Here is a 19,236-nt window from a genome sequence, read left to right as displayed (position 1 = left end):
ATAAGGGTCACTTATTTCTGAATGACAGATATACTTTAGAAGCTAAACTTCAAACAAAGTTCCTGGCAAATCATTTCTTGTGCTGATTCAGCACCCTAGTACAGTTTAAAGGAAGAAAATACATGTGTGTGTGTGTGTGTGTGTGTGTGTGTGTGTGTGTGTGTGTGTGTGTGTTTGAATGGATCTTTTTCAAAGTCCAAAAGTGTGTCCTCTTGCCTTATATTCTTTATGGGACATCAAGTGCACGTGTGTGTGCATCCTCTCTAACAGGTGCGCTTTTACCTGTATGTGCTTTGGCAGGTGTGCTTGTGCTTGTGTGTATTTTAACACATGTGCAGTGGGGTGTTTATATACTTGAATGAACATCTATCTTTGTGCAGTGGAGCTGCTTTCATGTGTATGTGTGTTTCCATTACACTCTGAGAGGCTTCATGAATGGCTGAGGGCTCCTTTAGCGGTCAGGACAAACGCAGCGGCCCTCCGCAATTACCTCCGTCCTCCACGCCAAGAACTCACTTCACAATTATACGCAATTAGGGAAATGTATGTTTCTGTGAAGGGGGCCGCGGCCAATTATCCCCTGTTCCCGTTTGGCAGCTTTCATAAAAGATAATTGCTGATGACCAAAGATGAGTCTCTCTCTCTCTCTGCCTTACTGTCACTCTCTTTGCTGTTTCTGCCTTTCTGGTAAAATATCCATTTCAAACTAATGGCTTTCAGAGGCTGCACAAGGGATGAAGCAGGGGCCTAGCACAAGGAGCGGATAGGGAATTGTGTATGTGTGGGTGTGTGTCGAGCGCTTGGGATGTGTGTGTGTGCTTCTGTTGTAACTATCCATGTCTTTGAGTACATATCCATAAGTGTGTGTATGTGTGTTATTGTACCTTTACGGCTTGAACATTTAGAGTAAGGGGATTTTCTGAGACTGGTGGATGGTTGTGGGATTATTAAGCATAAAGCGAGTGAATTAGAAAAGTGAAGAAAACACTGTATGTGTGTGTGTTGTTTGGGGGGTTTTTTGTTTGTTTTTCCTCAAATAGACAGCTGTTACTGTCACTGTTAAAACTTGGTTTAAACTTGGTTTAAGCTTTAAAGTTGAAGTTTACAGTTAAGGCTTGAAATAAATATATCTCATCAGTACCAGTGAAAAGTTTTTCCAGACCTTCCACTGGCACTGGTACTGTATACTTCTGGAAAGTGTTTTTGCTGAGGTTTGCAGACATTTTTTTTGTCATGCACTCTGATCAATGGAGCATGTATGTATGAATATATTTGCAAGTAAAACTGCAAGATTTTTGAGACTTTTTTTCTTCATGTTCCTGTTTTGGAGCAACTATATTATGTGGATGTCATTTTGTGTCACACTGAAGTAATATTCCTTCCAGCCAAGCCACTCTATCATGGCAACACCACCCACCAATGTCAGTGGTTTTGCACAGCAGGACAATGCACTGTTCACTTTGCAAAATCTCATCAAGACATGTTGAAGAAATATAACAGAATCCATGGTGCTTAGCCAGCCTCCAGACTCAGGATGCCCGAGAACAAGCCAGATCCACAGAAGTCTAAATCTTAACCCACTGGGCTCAAAGAATCTGTTATGTGCCACTGTCATATACCACAGGACAACCTCAGAGATTCCATGACAGGCCCAGCAGCTGTTTTAGCAGCATGAAGGAGACCTACACAATATTAAGCACTGGATTTTAATCAACTGGTGCATATCTGCACTGACAATCACTGTAAACATTTACAGTGGTTTCCGCTTGTGTGCATTTATGTGAAAGTGAACGTGCAGGCACCTGAGCATGCAGCCTGATGTGTGTGTGAGAGTGCATCTCATGAGTGTGTGTCTCAACAGCTGCTTCTCTTTACAGAGCCTTTTTGATAAAAAAAAAAAATCTTATCTAACCTCCTAAATTTCAGATGCTCTGATCTGCAGGATGAATAAGAAAACAATTGCAGCAAAAACATTTGTGTGCACATTAACAAACAGATGCCTTTTTTTTTCCTGCTTCCACACGTACATCTGTTGGCACTTAAAACATGTAATACTTGCACCAAACACACATAATAAGCAAACACATTAATGGGCTTATCTCTAGTTGATAAACACATAAAGATGGTAGCGATGAGGGTGCAGCCTAATTCAACATGAGATATATTTGCCATCTGTGGGTGATTAATGATGAGATATGATAAGGGATTTACAAAAATTAATGCTAAACCACTGACCCACACTCACATTTCACAAATCCATTTCCCAAAGTCTAAATTGAAGTGATATATATTCTCCACACAGCATTGTCGAAGCTGTATTTCCCTAAAGGCGAGCGAGAATAATGTTCTCCCCTGCACCAATTAAATGGATGAGATCACATGTTCAAAGTGAACTTTTAATTAAAAACATGCTGGCTGAAAAAATGAGAAAAGGAAAAGAAATAAATTAGCTGGGTGCCTTCACTCGCTGCTTTTGTTTTGAAGTGAATACAGTGGACTGGTGACTGGGAAAATAAAACCTGTGTGTTCTGTGTGTGTGCCTGATAAAAGCATTCTAAGGGATTTTGCAGAACATGCAAACACAATCTCTTTATTGGAGAAGTCATTTGCAAAGATGGTCTTGCACCACAAACCTTGTGATTTCTCCGGTTGCTAGACAAGCTGCACAATCTGCTGCTGACCATGGCAACCTGCTAGAGACCAAAGCAATCAAAAGATTTTTGATTGGATACCACTTTGCAACCAATGATTAGTGACTCCCAGCAATCTCCAGCAACCACTGCAGCATTCACTTTTCCTTAGTGATCAGCAGGTGCCACTGGCCTGTCTCAATGAGGCTCATATAGTCAATTTCACTGACTGCTGGCAACTTGCAGCCACCAGATTACACACTTTTTCCCTTGTGACTAATGGTTGCCACTGATTGGTCGCAAGGCCTGTTTATCCAGGGCCTTAAGAGACAGGTGGGTGCTGTTTGTCTTGTTTGGCTTTTTGTTGAATGTTGATAAAACTAAGAATTACCATTAATTAAATTTTGTGTTAAAAGTGTCTTTTAGTTAACCAAAACTGGTAGTGGCAGCAAATTACAGACGCACTTTGTGAGCCAAGCTAAAAACCCACTCCAAGTGTTAGTTTATGTTGAGGCTTTTTTCTACTGTTTAGTCCTTGTTTTCGTATGTGTGGCACAAATTAATAACACCATCAATATCTATGTATAAAACTATGAATACGGTGTTTTCTGTACAATGTGCTCAATAAAATCCAAATTTCCATTTCCTTATGTTAAGAATTTGATGGCTTAAACCTTAAATTAAAGCAAAGTTTCAAGTGACCAGCTAAAGTATCAGACACTTGGGCCTGCAATGTCCAGTAGAAGTTGCAATTCCACTAGTGAATAGCCAAAAAGTTAGAAAAAGCAAAATGAGTAATGACAAAATGTTTCACTGACAAATTTAAAAAGAAATCATTCTCTGAATTCTTTTGCATACAAATTAGACTTATATGTGTGAGTAACTGTAATGGCTCTAAAAGGGCCCTGAAGGAAGATCAAAAGAACATGAATGGGAAAAAAGTAAGGGGGTAATGAAAGGGAGGTAGATGGGATGCTGGGAGGAAAAATGTGAGTAGGACAGCAGAGGATAGTAAAAGAAACTCTATGAAAAAGAAACTAAAATTGATAAAGAAACATTAAGAAATTACCTGATAGGTGCTCCGCGCGACTGGGCAGGTTTCAGCAGGATAGTGATGGTTGTCTCGGTCTCATTAAGTGGAGACTCTGACTCATACTCTGGCATCATGGGGGCTGAAAAGGTTTAACAAATTGAAATTTTAAAACAGGTTACCTTACACAGACGATTTTATTGGCCAGCATCATTTAAAAAGCTCTGGGTTCTGGTCAGTCATTTGGTAGAGCACATTTTGAGTCCCTATACCTTTCTTAAAAATACACTGAAATTAAGTTAATCTGTTTGAGCCATGTCATGGTTTTGTTATTCTCAGAAAAACCCCACTGGATCTTAATCTGTCTTTAAATGAAAGACCTTTTTAGTTAGCTGCCTTCCAGGAAGCCTTTAATTAAAATAATTAAGTAACATGATAAGTTAAAAAAAAAAAAGAGTTTTATAAGGTTTAAATAATTTTCTAAAAACATATGGTTGATTTGTCCCTTCATGGTAAAAGTTGTGACCTGAAGCTAATGCAACTCAAAATGTCTCGTTACAAAATAAATGACAACTTTTCTGATCATTGGTGTTTATATAATACATTTATTTATCTATCAGATGAAAATAAGGCTAAACTAATTTCATAAGTGTAAATATAGTAAATGTCTAGAACAAAACATGCAGATTTATTAGCATTGTACATGAATTCTGGTAACTTTAGTATACTATACATTAGTATACTGACATTTTACATGAATTGTAACAGTAGATGGTTTTTCATTTGTTTTTGTTTTGGACTGTAAGACTTTATGTGACAAGGCCAAAGCAATCACGCAATCTGATGCCTGTGGGATCATGCTTCTTTGGACTGTCAAACAGTGGAGCAAAGAGGTCCACACAAAGACACATGTGCTTTGCCCATCACCGATTCATGCCCAGAGCCAGCACATAGCAGGTACTGTTCTTACACATGATGAATAAAATATGAGATCTTTTAAAAACTATAAATATGATAAATGTCAAGAAAAAAGTACAAGCATGTGTTACCATAGGTAATTCTACTATACTGACATATATTTGTATACTGAGATGTTACAAGCATTGTAACAGTGCATCATTTGTCATTTTGGGGTTTTTCTTCCTGCTTAATAAATAATAGATGGAGCATATAACTTTATGGGGCAAGGCCATGCAATCTGATGCCTGTGGGATCATTCCTCTTTCGACTATCGAACAGTGGAACAATGATGCCCACACAAAGATAGATGACCTTTGCCCTTTACTCATTCATTCCTGCAGTGAACATATTGGAGACACTGATCTTTGTAGCATGCTTATACACATGTACAAGACCCTAGCAAAGAAGATATATCCCTGTTTGGATATATCTTTGACCTATGCATCACAGACTGATGGATTGTCTGTAAGAGAGACTGTGCCCTATTGAACAAGAAACCAATATCTCATAAAAGAGTTTGACTGCAATTTGAAACAAATGAACATGCTAGCTGCCCAACCATCATCCTCCTCCTAATGACACATGTTTTAGAAGTAGCAATACATCCCAAAACCAATCCCAAAAGTAACTCTGTACAAAGGGTTTGTAAAGGTATAAAAATCACAGAAATACAATATGTTTCTTGACTTACATGCACACCAGCAGTGCTTTGCAAGACACTACCAGAAAGGCGTTCTAGTGCCTTTGTGGTAGTATACAAATACAAAAAGTTTTTATGGTCTGGCCTTTAAAGGGTTAATGTAACTATTAAATGTAACTTAAATAAAGAAAGAAGTCTAAAAAAAACCCAAAAACATTTGAGGTCTACTTCTTCGTCACTGACAAACACGGACCTGCATATGGCAAAGCCAGCTATATTTCATTCCTGTGACTCAACAACGGAAGGAAAAAAGCACCCTCCCATGTGTATGTCGAATCCCTGAGTTAAAATATGTAAATGCTAGATTGCTATGAAATGTTTTGTTTTTTTAACATTACAGTATATCTCAACAAGAATGACACTATCAGGATGTATAAAGATAAAGAAAAAGTAGACGTATGCTTCACCGCAGAGGGCTTCACAGACATTCTATTACACTCAAATTTTAATTTCACATCTGTCATGCCCTCATACTGGAGGTGCAGCATATAAATGTCTGAGTAGAACATCAACACTTTTTTTCCTGATTGGTATGGCATTCAGGTTATTAACATGAATCCTACCCCCGCCACTCTGTCCATCCATCTCTATGTGTCTGCAGCATTTAATTTAAATCTCTTCATCCTGTAGCTCCTGAACGAGATAATAAAGATTGGTGATGGCGTGACATTTGGAAGAAGACATATCTGTTATGTGTGGAGGCACCACGTTTCCTTTTTGTCCCTCTTGGCAATGTGTTGTTAAGTTTTGAAAGGATGATGGAAGAACGGAGGCTCGGTGGAAAGGTCACACTAAAAATCACTGTAGGTGTTGACAGATAGGACAACACTTAAAACATACTGTTAACACATTACACATTCATCTTCTAGATCAGTCAGGACTTCATCGTGTACAGCAGCACTGTGACAAGTCTGGATTCAGTGGTATATTCACACTTGGCTTTAAGCCACAAACCCACATTTTGGGGTTTTTTTATATTATAGGGAATAGAAGTGACGTGTATACTGTCAACACATGCTAGTGTACATTGTAGTTTACTGTATTATTGTTGGGTTGTATTATTGTAGGGTCTTCTGCTGTTGTGATTTGGCGCTATATCAATAAAACCAAATGGAATTGAACTAAGTTGAATAGTGTCGTTAACAGAAAACAATTTCAGGCCACGTTTTTTATAAACCACACAGCTTTTTTTTAGTAAAAGAGTGGACACTTGTTGTGGCACTTAAGAGACTCCAGGACTGAATACAGATAAGTGAATGAATATGAAGTGGTTTGAATACAGAGCCTCTTTTGGCACATACAGTGAAAGCACAAGATCTGTGCTTCATATCTTGACATGCTAGTCAACTATGTAATGAGACTGACAAATGTGGAAGTGACAAGCGTTCAGTGAAATACAGAGTGGTTTATATTTCTAAATGTTCATATTTTACTCTGCAGCTTTTGTATTCATTCCTAAATTAAAATTATTCTCAGTAATGTGATACTTATTCAGAGTTCCTTCTGTATAAAGTTGACTTGTAACCATAAGAGTTTATCGGTTTAGCACAAACTTACAGGGAGTTTCTCCTCAGAGCTTTCTGTTTTGTTTTTGTTTTTTTTCAAAGGTCACAACTGCCTCAATGAGGTCTAATTAGCTAAACAAACAAACCACAAAGGAGAGACAATCCAGTAAAAGATTTGTAAAGGGCTTACAGGAGAATTGTTGAAAAAAAAGGCAAAATGTGAAATCAGAAAGGCACACAGAGAGATTTAGATAACAAAGAATGAGCTGAAGGGTTTTATTTAGCATCAGTCATTCTGTCATTTAGGCATCACAGCATAGCCTTCTCTAAACAGTTGAAATGATAATGTTCTCCCATTCAAGAATAAAGAGCTGTATTAACATATGAGGGGACTTCACAATTCTTGCCACAAAAGTTGATTGTTTTTCCTTTTTTTGTGCGGCGACTGACATTTTCCATGGACCGAGGCGGGTGACACAAACAAGGGGTTACAAAGCCAGATAAAAAGCCAGATGGGAGAACAACCAAATGGTCATTCAGACAAAGAGAGACACAAATTAAAATGCATATTTATAGTGCAACTGACTGACATGTCAGCACACAGGCTGTCTAATAAACAAGCTTTTACTGTCTGTATGTGGTATTAATGTTTTAAGAAGCAAATAACACCTAACAGTAATGTTTACCTGCAATCTTGGTGGTTATGCGGGTAGTGACAGGCGGACCAAAGCCCTTGTTGGTAGATGCTTTAAGGGTGAAGAAGTAGGTGGTTCCCGGGTACAGCCCAACAAACAGATGGTGGGTCTCATTCCTCAGCTTGAAAACCCGTCCCCGCTGGGTTGTCAGATCAGCACTGGGGTCCAAGGAGCTCAGTGCCTTATAGGTAATCTAGAGGTAGATGGGAAAATTTTACATTTAAATGCACTTACATAATTCAGCTTTATTTATTCATCTGTTTACATTTGTTTCACTCATGCAATTTAAATAAACAAATGATAGCGGATTTAATTTTATCATAACTGAAATATCTTTTATTTATTTATTTTTTTAAAGGAAGGAACAAGCAGGTTTGGTTTAACGTTGCACTTGAGGTTTTAGATATCAATTTGTTTAAACCAATGTTTATAATGCTTGATTTCAATCAATAATAACTGTTTTTGTTTTTTTATCCATAAGGAGTTTGGTTCGGTTGAATAATGCTTCAAAATTAAAAAAGAACACTTTTATGCATTCATCTAATTGTACACGCAGGCATGCAGCAGCATCCTTTGGATTTGCTGATGTACAACTGGTGTACAGTTGGCTGTACAACCAACCAATAAAATGAAAAATGCTATAAATGCTACATGGCCTGAGGGGAATTGCAATCAGTGATCATTCTTTTGTCAACATGAATGTTCAATTTTCCCATTAGACATTTCATTTGAGTGATTTAGTTTCAAAAATGCCAGCTTAAGTACAGTCTTAGAGTGTAAAATATGTTATGGTATAAACAGCAATTTTAACCTGTAAAGTATATCAAAATAGATTGATTTTCTTTCTTCTATTTTTTAATCTTCAAATCACAAAAAAACAAAAAAACAAAACAAAAGAAAGTAAGCTTTAAATCCAGAGTCACCGTCTTCCAAACACCTCCACTGACACATCTAAAAAAATCCAGTAAATCAATCATTAGTTATTAAATTGTCTGCTAAATGCAGTACAAATCAATTTTTGGAGTTCAAGAGATGGTGGCTCTTTACAATAGGTCTGTGTGTCTCTCCATGATCTCCACTTTGAGACTGGAACAAATTGAGCAAATTGACCCGTAACCATTAAACTGGCAGAAACACTAAAATAGTTCTTCTGTTAAAAGAACTGTCAATGTCTGTCGTGGTGTTGCTACTGGCAAGTTTCCACACTGTGAAACCATCAATGACTGCACACATGGCCACACACAAACACGCACGATAAAACACAGGAGGACAGCTGTCATTGTGAATGACAGTCAGTACAAAAGATTATTGAGTGGTGGGAAAAAACACATTAAAAGCAAATCAACTCCAAACACATTTCAGCACTTTGTGGTTGTGTGTAAGTGCTTGTCCGAGTACATATCTGTTTGTCTTTTAGCCACAAAGTGTGAAAAAAAGTACTGGATAAAGTGTGAAGGTGAAAACAAAGAGGCAGGTAGAGCAGGAGACTGAACCAGAGAGACAGAAACAACAAGACGAGTGAGCCATAAGGCACTTGGTGAGGTGGAAACCACAACCAATGCAAAATCTTTTGCCAACTTGCAGAGCTACCTCACCTAGAAAGGCTCATGTTTCCTTTTAGTTGTCTTCTAATTTTTCGATTTCATGACTAAATGCTCTGTAAAGGCAACACGGCCAACCCCAAATTCTCAAAGGAAAACTTTCCCACCACCACTAGTGCATCACAGCATCATACCATCGTAACTATGGCTACAAAAACAGAAAAGATCACATCACTAAATGTCAGACTCACATCAACTGAAAAGTTACCAAATACATTAACTAACAAGGAGAAAGATCCTTAAGAGATGCATAATAAACAGAAATAACTGAGTAAGAATAAAAACACTTTGAGGGAGACAGAGGGAAAAAAACAACAGAACTGTTGTTGAGGAACAGCATGACTATAACCTCTCCAGTTTGCATTCAGGAATAAAGACAATATGTCATATTTCAGAATGAACAGCAAAGAATGACACAAAGAGGTTTAGTGAAAAAGGTGGAAAAGAAAGAAAAAGGTGGTCAAACAAACTGAGTACAGCACAAAGTTTTGGAACACAGAAATGCAATGAATAGATGATAGGCTAATTTAGACACAAACACATTTGCGCAATCAAACAGTGATGGATCATGGATTCCAGGAAGGGTTTTAATTTAATGTATTGATAATCTTTAGCACCATTACTCTCAATTTAAAATGAGAACACTGAATTGATATACACTCAAAGCAGATTAGTGGGGGTGAGTACAAAAGAAGACAACGATGAAAATAATAATGGTGATAAAGAGGAAGATAAAAACAAGACTGAACAAGAATGAATAAGGAAAAGAAAGCAAGGACATGAAAAGAAACAAGTGATGTGGATAGAAGCTAAGGGAAAATGGGTAGCTGAGTGTGCATGGGAGTGTGTTAGAGTGAAATAGCACATTTGTTGGAGGACGAATTCAGGAATTCAAAATCATGGACACTGGGTGGTCCACGTCAGCCCATTAACAGTCAAATGAAAGGCATTGACAGCTGGGTGCATCACTTCAACTAGGCCCCAGGCTGTAGTACTGTGTGAATATGTGGCTTTGGATGGATGTGCCGGAGGAAATACAAATGCAAAGAGCAAGGACAGGACAGAGCAGAAGAAAGGAAAGACGCAAAGTAAGGGAGACCATGTAAATATGTGAGAAAAAAGAAAGGCTGCCGCAGACTTGGACATATGATGATGCAGAAGCTACATTCATGTTATTCATAAGTAGAAAAAAAAGATTCATAGTTAGTTTGAGCTCATTTGTCTGTGGTATTTGATGCATTAGGATTGCCACTGTCCCCTAGTAAAAGCTGTTCCTATGGATAGCAATAGTTAGAAAAGAGATCAGAAGGTCTGACATGAATGAATGTTCCCATTATATTCAGTAGCTCTTTGCTTCTATTGTGAATTTAATGCGAGACTGAAACTCTACCTTGTCTAGATATTTGGAGGCCGCTGCTCTTTTCTGGCTAAAATCGAACTACTTCAAAACCCTCCAAAGTTGAAATAAGGGCCTAAAGCCACAAACAATACTTCTACTAGTCTTCCTTCTTTTTTTGTTTTTTCGTCAGTTTTATTGCCAGTGACCTGAGATGGTAAAATGATAAGAAGTTTTCTCCTCCACTTTCCCGACACATTACTCCCCTGTTACAAACCAGACAGATGACTAAAGTGCCTCTCAGATTGAGGAACCTGGGACAAAACCTTTAGCCAATAGAAGATAACAGTCTAAAACGCAGCAGAAAAACCCTAGACAGAGCAGCAGCTTTGCCTTCAACAACCAGCTGACGTCTCCCAGGCCCGAAAGTTCGCCTGGCTGGCTGAATAAAACATGGTGAATCAATAGCTATTTATACAGGCTGGGACTTGGGGGCTGGAACAATAAAATATCATCTCTTTCATCTACGCTGCAGTTTTGGTTTGCACATCGATGGCTGTTATTTTATAAGTCATGAATGGCTCTCTATATTTTTATAGGCTTTATGCTCTCCCCGTCTCTCTTTTTCTCTCATCTTACCCACTCACATTTCTTTCCATATTGAGCAGTAGACTCTTGCTTTCTCTCCGTCTTCTACCCTTTACAGGGTATTTCCTCTTTCTAGCCACTCTTCTCTTTTTCTCTTCCTCCCTTTTCTTCACAATTTCCTTGTTTTTCCTCACTATTCTTCTTTCTCCCTTTACAGTTGATGTACTTGGAATTGGTAGAGCTATAAAGCTCAGGTTGTTTTATTGGCCAATGAAAAGGCAGGCGCGCAGCGGGGCAGTGCATCTTGGGTAATAGAGTGTGTGTCTTTGAGGGATAACTTACCAGAGGGAAGGCAGACATATGTGTGAGTTAGTGCGTGATTGAATTAGTGGGTAGGAAAGGAGAAAGTGAGAATGGTAAATAGATGATAAAGTAGAAATGGAAGGAAATGATCAAAGGAACAGGAGAAGGGGAAAGTGAAAGGTGAGGAAAATAGAACAGGAACACATAAATAGGGGTGGGTATTACATTGGTATCAGTTCCAGACTGATCAACACAGAAATATTGATAACTATAGTTCTGCTATTGGGATTTCTGAAAGATTTATTCTTTGTGACATAGCTGACCTTTTCAAATTCCTAACTAACCCCAAATACTGATGAAGCTACCACTCTGTGCTATACAGTCAGAGCAGAATGTTCGAAGCTGTGGGCTTACTATGCTACATTTACCAAAACGCGATGCATTGTATGCAAGAGGATTGTGAATTAATCGTAGCACAGCAAGCTCTGGTAAACTTGAATGGCTCCAATGCAAATGGGATTGGCTGGTGATATAACTGCCTCAATTTAGTCAGTTCAAGGCAATGCTTGTTATCATTATTCCACTAAGTCAGATGCTCAGGTTAGACATCCCAATCAAGCTCATTCACTTTATACCCACTCCTTAAAGTTGGTCAGTTTAACTGAGCTGTTTTAGGTTGCTAGCTAATCACTTACATAGCAACAAGTGGCAATTGTTAGCCAAAGTTTGAACTCATTCAGATCTATGTGCTTGTGTTTACAACTTGAAAGAGATTACCACAGCTCTTTACCCAAGCGGCACATTAGCAAATTTCCCTCTGGGTGGTAATAATTTGAGAATAACATTCTAATCTGTAGTCATAAGGAGCAGTATGGCTTTTTATTCATAAATACCCATCTTAACACTCCAAAGTGAGAAACACTCTTTTTAAACTGCTTATTAATTGTAGCTAAAGATTATATGCTTTAAATACTTATTTATGAGTTTTTAACATTTGATATTATGTTTATATGACAAAGTAAAAAGTATTTTTTACAACTTGTCACCAACTTGTCTAAAACCATTTAAAAGAGCATCTTATATTGAAATCACTCCCTGTAATTTTATATCTGTGCAGGCGTTTGTGTGTCTGTGCAATGCATGGTAACATAATACTGCATTTATTTTGTCCAAACAAACACAGAAGACAAATGTTTGTGAATACTAAAAGTCATAACTTCCACTCAGAAGTCAAGCCTACTACAAACACACTGTGGGTGTATGACGCCTCGCTGCAGCTTTTGGAATCATGGCCAAGGCTTATGAAAATAAAGGACGTTTATCGAAGAGCCTTTGTGCAATCTAGAATGCTATTTCTATTGAGTTTTGCCATTTTCCATTCTTGTTCTCTGTGCTCCTGTTTGTTTTATTAGAGAACATGCAGTGTCTTCATTCTTCACCATCTTAGCGCCAGTGTTCTCTGTCCTGTTGAATTAAGAACAGACTATGTGAGGTATTTGCTCTTTCTGCTCTTTAATGGATTTTCACATTGTTTACCTCTCTGCTACAAGCGTTTTGTATAGATAAAAAAAACCTTGTTTAAGGTGTCCTGTAACGTTTTCATTGCTTTTTTTTCCCTTTTTGGTATAGTCATGAACAATTCACTTGAACATTACTGGTTTCTTCTAAAGCCCAGATCTACCTCCCCCCCTCCACTGCTTTGTTAGGACTTATTTATACGGATCCATGGATTGGAGCAGTAAAACTCTGTTTTATCTACACTGCAGCTTTACACATTAACAAACATTTTTATGGCACGCAATGCACCTGTTCTTGCCATTTGCTGATTCTTTTCTGTCGCTCGTAGGAGCTATGACGAAGGCAATAGCTCCATTCATTTGTGTGCTATAAATACTACCTCATGGCCCTAGGAGGTGAAAGGCCACCTCCTGCATCTGTAAACTGACACCTTTTACCAGCTAGACAAAATCACAGCTGGCCATTGTTCCCGGTTTCTTTTCCACTCTCACTTCTGAGGTGAGAAGGCTGCTCTTTACTGCTCTGACTTTACTGGCAGAGGCCTGATCAGACCTCTCCAAGCTCTGCAAATAGACACACCAAAATAAATTCTGATCGCAACAAGGCGACATCCCACAGAAGATCCACCGTTAGCTGGTACCTACCACTAACCAAGTTAAAAGGTTGAAGTTAGTCACAGCAGAGCATGTTAGTGCAGAGTGCTAACTCAGAGAACAAAGGCAAGACAGCTTTCTGTGGGCTTGAAGCTTAAAGGACAATGACTGAAGTGAATCACAACTCTTCCTTGCTTGGACCCAGTCTATGAAGCCCTACTCTGATCAACGACTGAACCATAATTTTGACTTTTAAGATAACATAACACACATTCAACACACTGTTTTCATTCACTTAATTATAATCTGAAACAATAATTTCCAAGATATTGTCTAAAACCTTAGTCAGTGAGCTTTTTATCTAGTTATGTGACTGCATAACAGCTCTTTACTCCTGCAGTTCATGCAGGTCACAAAAAAGCGTATTCAGGTGCCTCATTCCGTTAGCTGATGCTTGAAAGTTAAGTCACAGTGTCTAATGGTTTGCGTGGAAATTCAGTATAATTTTTAAAATCTGTTAAGAATGAATGAAGAAGGGAAAAAATACGTTTTAGTTTAAAAACAAATCTATCGCACACTTGGCGTTTGATCTCTAAAATTCAAAGAGGTTTGCCGAAATAGTAAAGCCTTCACAAACTCTTCCAAGCTATACACCTTTTCAATGTGAAGTTATAACAAGAAAACATTTAATAGATTTTCCTATGGTTGTAATAGATTAATACTTTCTTTACGTCTTCTCCTTAGTGTGTAACCTGACACATCCTGCGTCAGTCTGAGAGTTAGGATGTACCTATTGTTTTAAGATTCAGCATCTCTGCTTTTAGAAGTTTTCATTTGGGACCTTCATCTCCAGCTCATGACTTTATATTGTCAAGACATTCTGGGTCACTACACACACAGAAGCAATACAAATGCTAATACAAAGATAGACACATACACACACACACACACACACACACACACACACACACACACACAAAGATGCACAAATTCAAAGACTTATATAAAGGCGAAAATCCACAAATGAATGCCTGCACACAGAGAGATGAACACATCCTAATATGTATGCATAAATAAAAAACACAAATGGGAATGAGATGTTTGCTGTTTTCCTTGTCCTATTTTTCTATTGTGCCCAAATAGATAAGCTAACTGGAGATAGAAATAGCTACAGACAATAGTCCGATAATATTTCCTAGCTGTGTTATCTCTATTTTTGTCCCTGGCTCTTGATAACACGAGAGAGAGAAAGATAAGCGGAATAGACCAAGCTGAGGGCAAAATATAGCTTGATAAATCATCCATCTAGCAGTTCTTACCGAGAACTATATGAGAGATAAACAGTAGACAAATATTACATTAAATGAACTGAACTGTTAATCACTAAACAGGTCTGGATGGCTTAATCGGGTTGCTCAATCAGTCAAGAGGCAGAAGGCAAGAGTGAAAAGTTCTGGGAGTATATAATTTAACACATGACAGGATACAAGAGCCTTGAAATGTTCTTTTATCCTCTCATTTGTCGACCAAAAGTTCACATGAAAATCAATACTACCAGCTCCACAAAAGTATCAAAGAGCAGAATTCTGTTCACTCTGGAAGAAGCAATCAGAGATGGAGCATTAAAATCAGCCAGTGGTGACAGTTTGACAGGAAACGGCCTGAATCGGCATCCCACTAATGCCTGTTTGACAGCCACACAGCAACTTCCCGCCAGCCGAGATAAGATAAGTGACAGAGCGAGCACTCTCCCTCTAGATGTTAATGTAGACAACAAGCGCTTTTTCTGCTCTCATTCCTACATTAAAAATCATTTGCTGACACGATATTCACCACAGATTGACAGTGATTTATGACTGAAGTGTGAAATGTGTTGTGTGCTGTGCTGTTTTTTTTTTTAAACACCAAGAAGTTATAACTTTGAAAAACAGACTAGTGATAAGCTCATTTTTTTTCTGTTTCGAGTTTGTTTTTTGTTCCTATGGATCGAAGGAGGGCAATTAATTTCCCCAAGGGGTTACATGAGAAACTAAGACTGTGCATAAACTGAACTCAAATCATGTTTTTGACACATTGGATGCATCAATATGAGGATTGTTCCGAGCTGACCTCAAATCTGTTCAGTTTTAATTTGATCTCTTTATAAAATGCTACTCGTAATTATAATTAGGTAATGAAATGTACAATAGACATGATTATCACTGAGAGAGAATCTGTGTCTGGATTTGGCAAATTACATCACTGAGAATGTTTGTTCATATATCAATTTAGATCCAAAGAGAACTAACATATTCAGTGTTGGCATGTCAGTAAAAATGTGACCTCGGATTTGGCTTTAAAGAAACTGCCACTGTCTCATGAATGTTTTCACCAGGCTGTACATTTCGTGTGCAAATAGGCCTTTGACAGTTGCAGTTTTGGATGTGGTTCATTCATTAATGCAGTCACATCAAAAGCAAATGCAAGATCTTCCATCCATTCTGCATCTGAGAGTGTCACAAAAAACGTCTTGCTTTTAGCCCTATACTCAAAGGTGTAAGTCCTTTGCCCACCCGATAGCTGTGTGGTAGCCTATGTCACCATATTCGGTCTACAACAGTACAAACGGTCTGATAAAATTAACAATTTTATTTACATCAACAACATGGCAAATTCTTGTACACTGGCTTACACAACACTGTCTGGTATAATATAATGCAAAAATACCAAGTTTAGTTCTGTATTCATTTATATGTCCCTTTATTTTGCAACTGCTTCTAAAGTCTGGCAATTTTCCCCATCAGATTTCACCATTAGATTCGGACAGCTATTGGTTGTTACACCTCACAGTTCAGGTCCATCCAAATATGACCTTAATTTAAAAATGCAGACTGTCTTTGTTAAAATTATTAAATGTGATCACTGTGAATTTTTAGCAAACACTCCTACAGTAACATTTATAAAACATTACATTTATAGCAAAGGTGTGCACAGCTAAGCTAATATGTGAGAAAAAATAAGTAAAATATTAAAAAGTGAGAATAAAATGTTGATAAGTAAGGGAGCCAAAGCACTTGTAACTGCCACATGAGGAGCTGGTTTGAGTTGACTTGTGGGGTTCTTGAGGAACATGTGATTGGCTAGAGAAATGGGACTGTAGCCCTGATTGGCTGTACATCAGGAAGTTGTAATGCTTGAGAGATTAGAAGGTTGCACCTAATCCTGCGTAGCGATGGGGGATGGATAATCCTCTCTGACTATTACCCCCTTGTGCAAGGCGTGCGTGTGTGTGTTTGTGTGTGTGTGTGTGTGTGTGTGTGTGTGTGTGTGTGTGTGTGTGTGTGTGTGTGTGTGTGTGTGTGCACGCGCGCGCGCGCGTGTGTGTATGAGACAGTGTGTGTGTGTGTGTTTGTGTTACTGCGACTAAATATATAATCCTCTTCTTTTTGACTACAGGGATACAGATTAGAGTGATCTGACTTCACAATTTCAGTCCGTTTTTATAAATCTACATTTACTGATACTCCTTTATTTCACATTTATTTTGTGATGTATTTTCTTTATTGTTTATAATTGTAAGACTGTAGCATCTCATTGTGATAACATGCAAAATACAAACATAGAAAATACAAGATCCCAAAGAACCATTGTTATCAATTCGAAGAACAAAGAGTTTGGCAGCAGATGGTATGGATGCAAATGCCCTGAGGTCAACATTGTGGAGCGAGCCTGACACAAATCATTTGAGACAGCTTAAAAGTGCAGAAAAAGAATTTTGTTGTAGCATGTTCTCTATAACTAACTCATATTTTTTTAAAAAGGTTCAATTATACTTTACGTAATTTACTTTTTTCTACTTTTTAATGAACTTAGTGTGACATAAGTGAATTAATTAATATATATACAGAATTAGATTTGGAATCACACCTATTTCTGTTGTAACACATTTTTTCTGGATCTTTTGTTATATATTTGAAACAATCGAAATGGTTTTTTGCTAATTGAAAATTATCTTTAATAATGCAAAATTATTTTTTAACACAGAACACAGTAGTTTAGTATCACAGGTTTTCATGTTAAATCCTTGGAAAGGAGACAAAAAGGGGAGGAGTGGCAGCAAACAACAGAATACAAAAGAGTAATAAAATGAACAGTCTATAGTGCTTAACTTCATTCGTGTCAGTGACTCTGTCTAACTTGGATGAGCTATTGTGGGACAACAACCCATCCAGCCTGTCCAATCCATCCATCTCCCAGTGTATGACAGAAGTTACAGCAGCAACAGATAATTGATGCCATTTAGGTGGCCATAAAATGTGTTAATAAGCTGAGGCTCAAGTGGAGTTGCTGGAAAAAAGAGAGCCATGATAAACTGTCTGTGCTGTTGGTGGATTGTTCACATTATTTTAACATTGAATGCAATATAAATTTATTGGTTATCATAAGTCCCGGTCTATCATGACCAGTGATGGGAATAACGGCGTTACAAGTAACGGCGTTACTAACGGCGTTACTGTTTTCAGTAACGAGTAATCTAATTACTATTCCTATCGTTACAACGCCGTTACAGTTACTAACAATAAAATGCGGTCCGTTACTATTTTTCAACAAACAGACAGTTGAAGCTGTGTTCAGCTTACCGCATCTTATATCAGTTGCACGGAAGTAGCTGACTACGTAAGTAATCTGGACGCTACAGCTTTAAGCAGCTGCGCGCGCTCCCGTGGACGGTAATCACGATCACTGTCTAGCACCTGGAGCTCAGGGGGGCAAAACAATCGCATGAGTGCTGCTGTTTGACTGAGGAAGAATAAAGTAGTCGTGGTAAGTCAATCACATGACCACTTAAAGACAAAGCAACAAGGAGATATATACCAGTTTATAAATTGTGTCGATAGGCCACGTAAAACCAGAGTCATGATAAACAATATATACGCGGAGTTTTTTCCTCAATAGTTTCGTCACGTTTACTGTCTAAGGACAGCGTTAGCAAGCACTCTCTGCTTATGACCAAAAAAAATAATAATAAAAAACAGGGGAAGTTTTAGGAGTGACGGAGAGCGAGAGAGAGAGCGAGAGAGAGAGAGAGAGAGAGAGAGAGAGAGAAAGACAACAGAAAAAGCAGAAAAAGAGAGAGAGCGAGTTTTGAGATGTGAGTAGGGATCATGACACCCCTAATTATTGTAATTACACGTTATCACGAATACCTGTAGTTGTATTATTTAGGGGCATATACACATGAAAAAAAATTCCCCAAAGTTGAAAATAGCAGACAACATTGCTTTTCCAATAACCTCACTCAAAGCCTAATAGGATTTTTTTTTTATTTTTGGCAGTTGTTTTATCTGAAGTTTTTCTCTACTTCCAACAAAGTTTTCTGTTTTACTTATAATTACTGTGACTTTGGTTTTGGGACATTTACTTTCATTTTTCTTGGAAGTGTGCAAGTATTAAAGGAGTAGCTGTGTAGCAACAAGGCCTGCATGGTACGCTTAGATAGGCTTACTGTGTTGCCTGACGTTAATGTGTTTTTTGCTCAGTTAGTTTTAATGCTAAAGTTTCTTGGTTCATTTTCTACCAGAAATATTGTTTTGACATGATGATAAAATTATTCCACTGGCTTTGGAGCTCAATGACCCCTACATTTTTAATGTAGCACTTTTTCAGAACACTGCAGTTCAAACTGATGCTGACTATCCTGAATAGATATATTCAAATTAAAAAAAAAACTTTTTCTAAAAGTGAAAACCCAAGTCTTTCAATAAACAAAACATGGATTTTTAGTTACTAAAAAAAGA

General features: G+C 37.9%; 1 protein-coding gene across 14 annotated transcripts in view; it reads right to left on the bottom strand.

Moving 5' to 3' along the window:
- Window positions 1-19,236, bottom strand: part of ptprt (protein tyrosine phosphatase receptor type T) — a 294,849-nt gene that overhangs the window by 116,995 nt on the left and 158,618 nt on the right. For all 14 annotated transcript variants that reach the window (XM_025907164.1, XM_025907166.1, XM_025907170.1 and 11 more), the window contains exons 12-13: window positions 7,512-7,713; window positions 3,700-3,802 (exon numbers count right to left, since the gene is read on the bottom strand). In XM_025907164.1, the coding sequence (XP_025762949.1) occupies window positions 3,700-3,802; window positions 7,512-7,713 (305 nt within the window). The remainder of the gene's footprint in view (window positions 1-3,699; window positions 3,803-7,511; window positions 7,714-19,236) is intronic.

Source organism: Oreochromis niloticus, linkage group LG5, assembly GCF_001858045.2.
Source record: "Oreochromis niloticus isolate F11D_XX linkage group LG5, O_niloticus_UMD_NMBU, whole genome shotgun sequence".
Lineage (NCBI taxonomy): Eukaryota > Metazoa > Chordata > Actinopteri > Cichliformes > Cichlidae > Oreochromis > Oreochromis niloticus.
The sequence above is the reverse complement of the archived record's forward strand: the minus strand, read 5'-3'. Positions and strand labels throughout refer to the sequence as shown.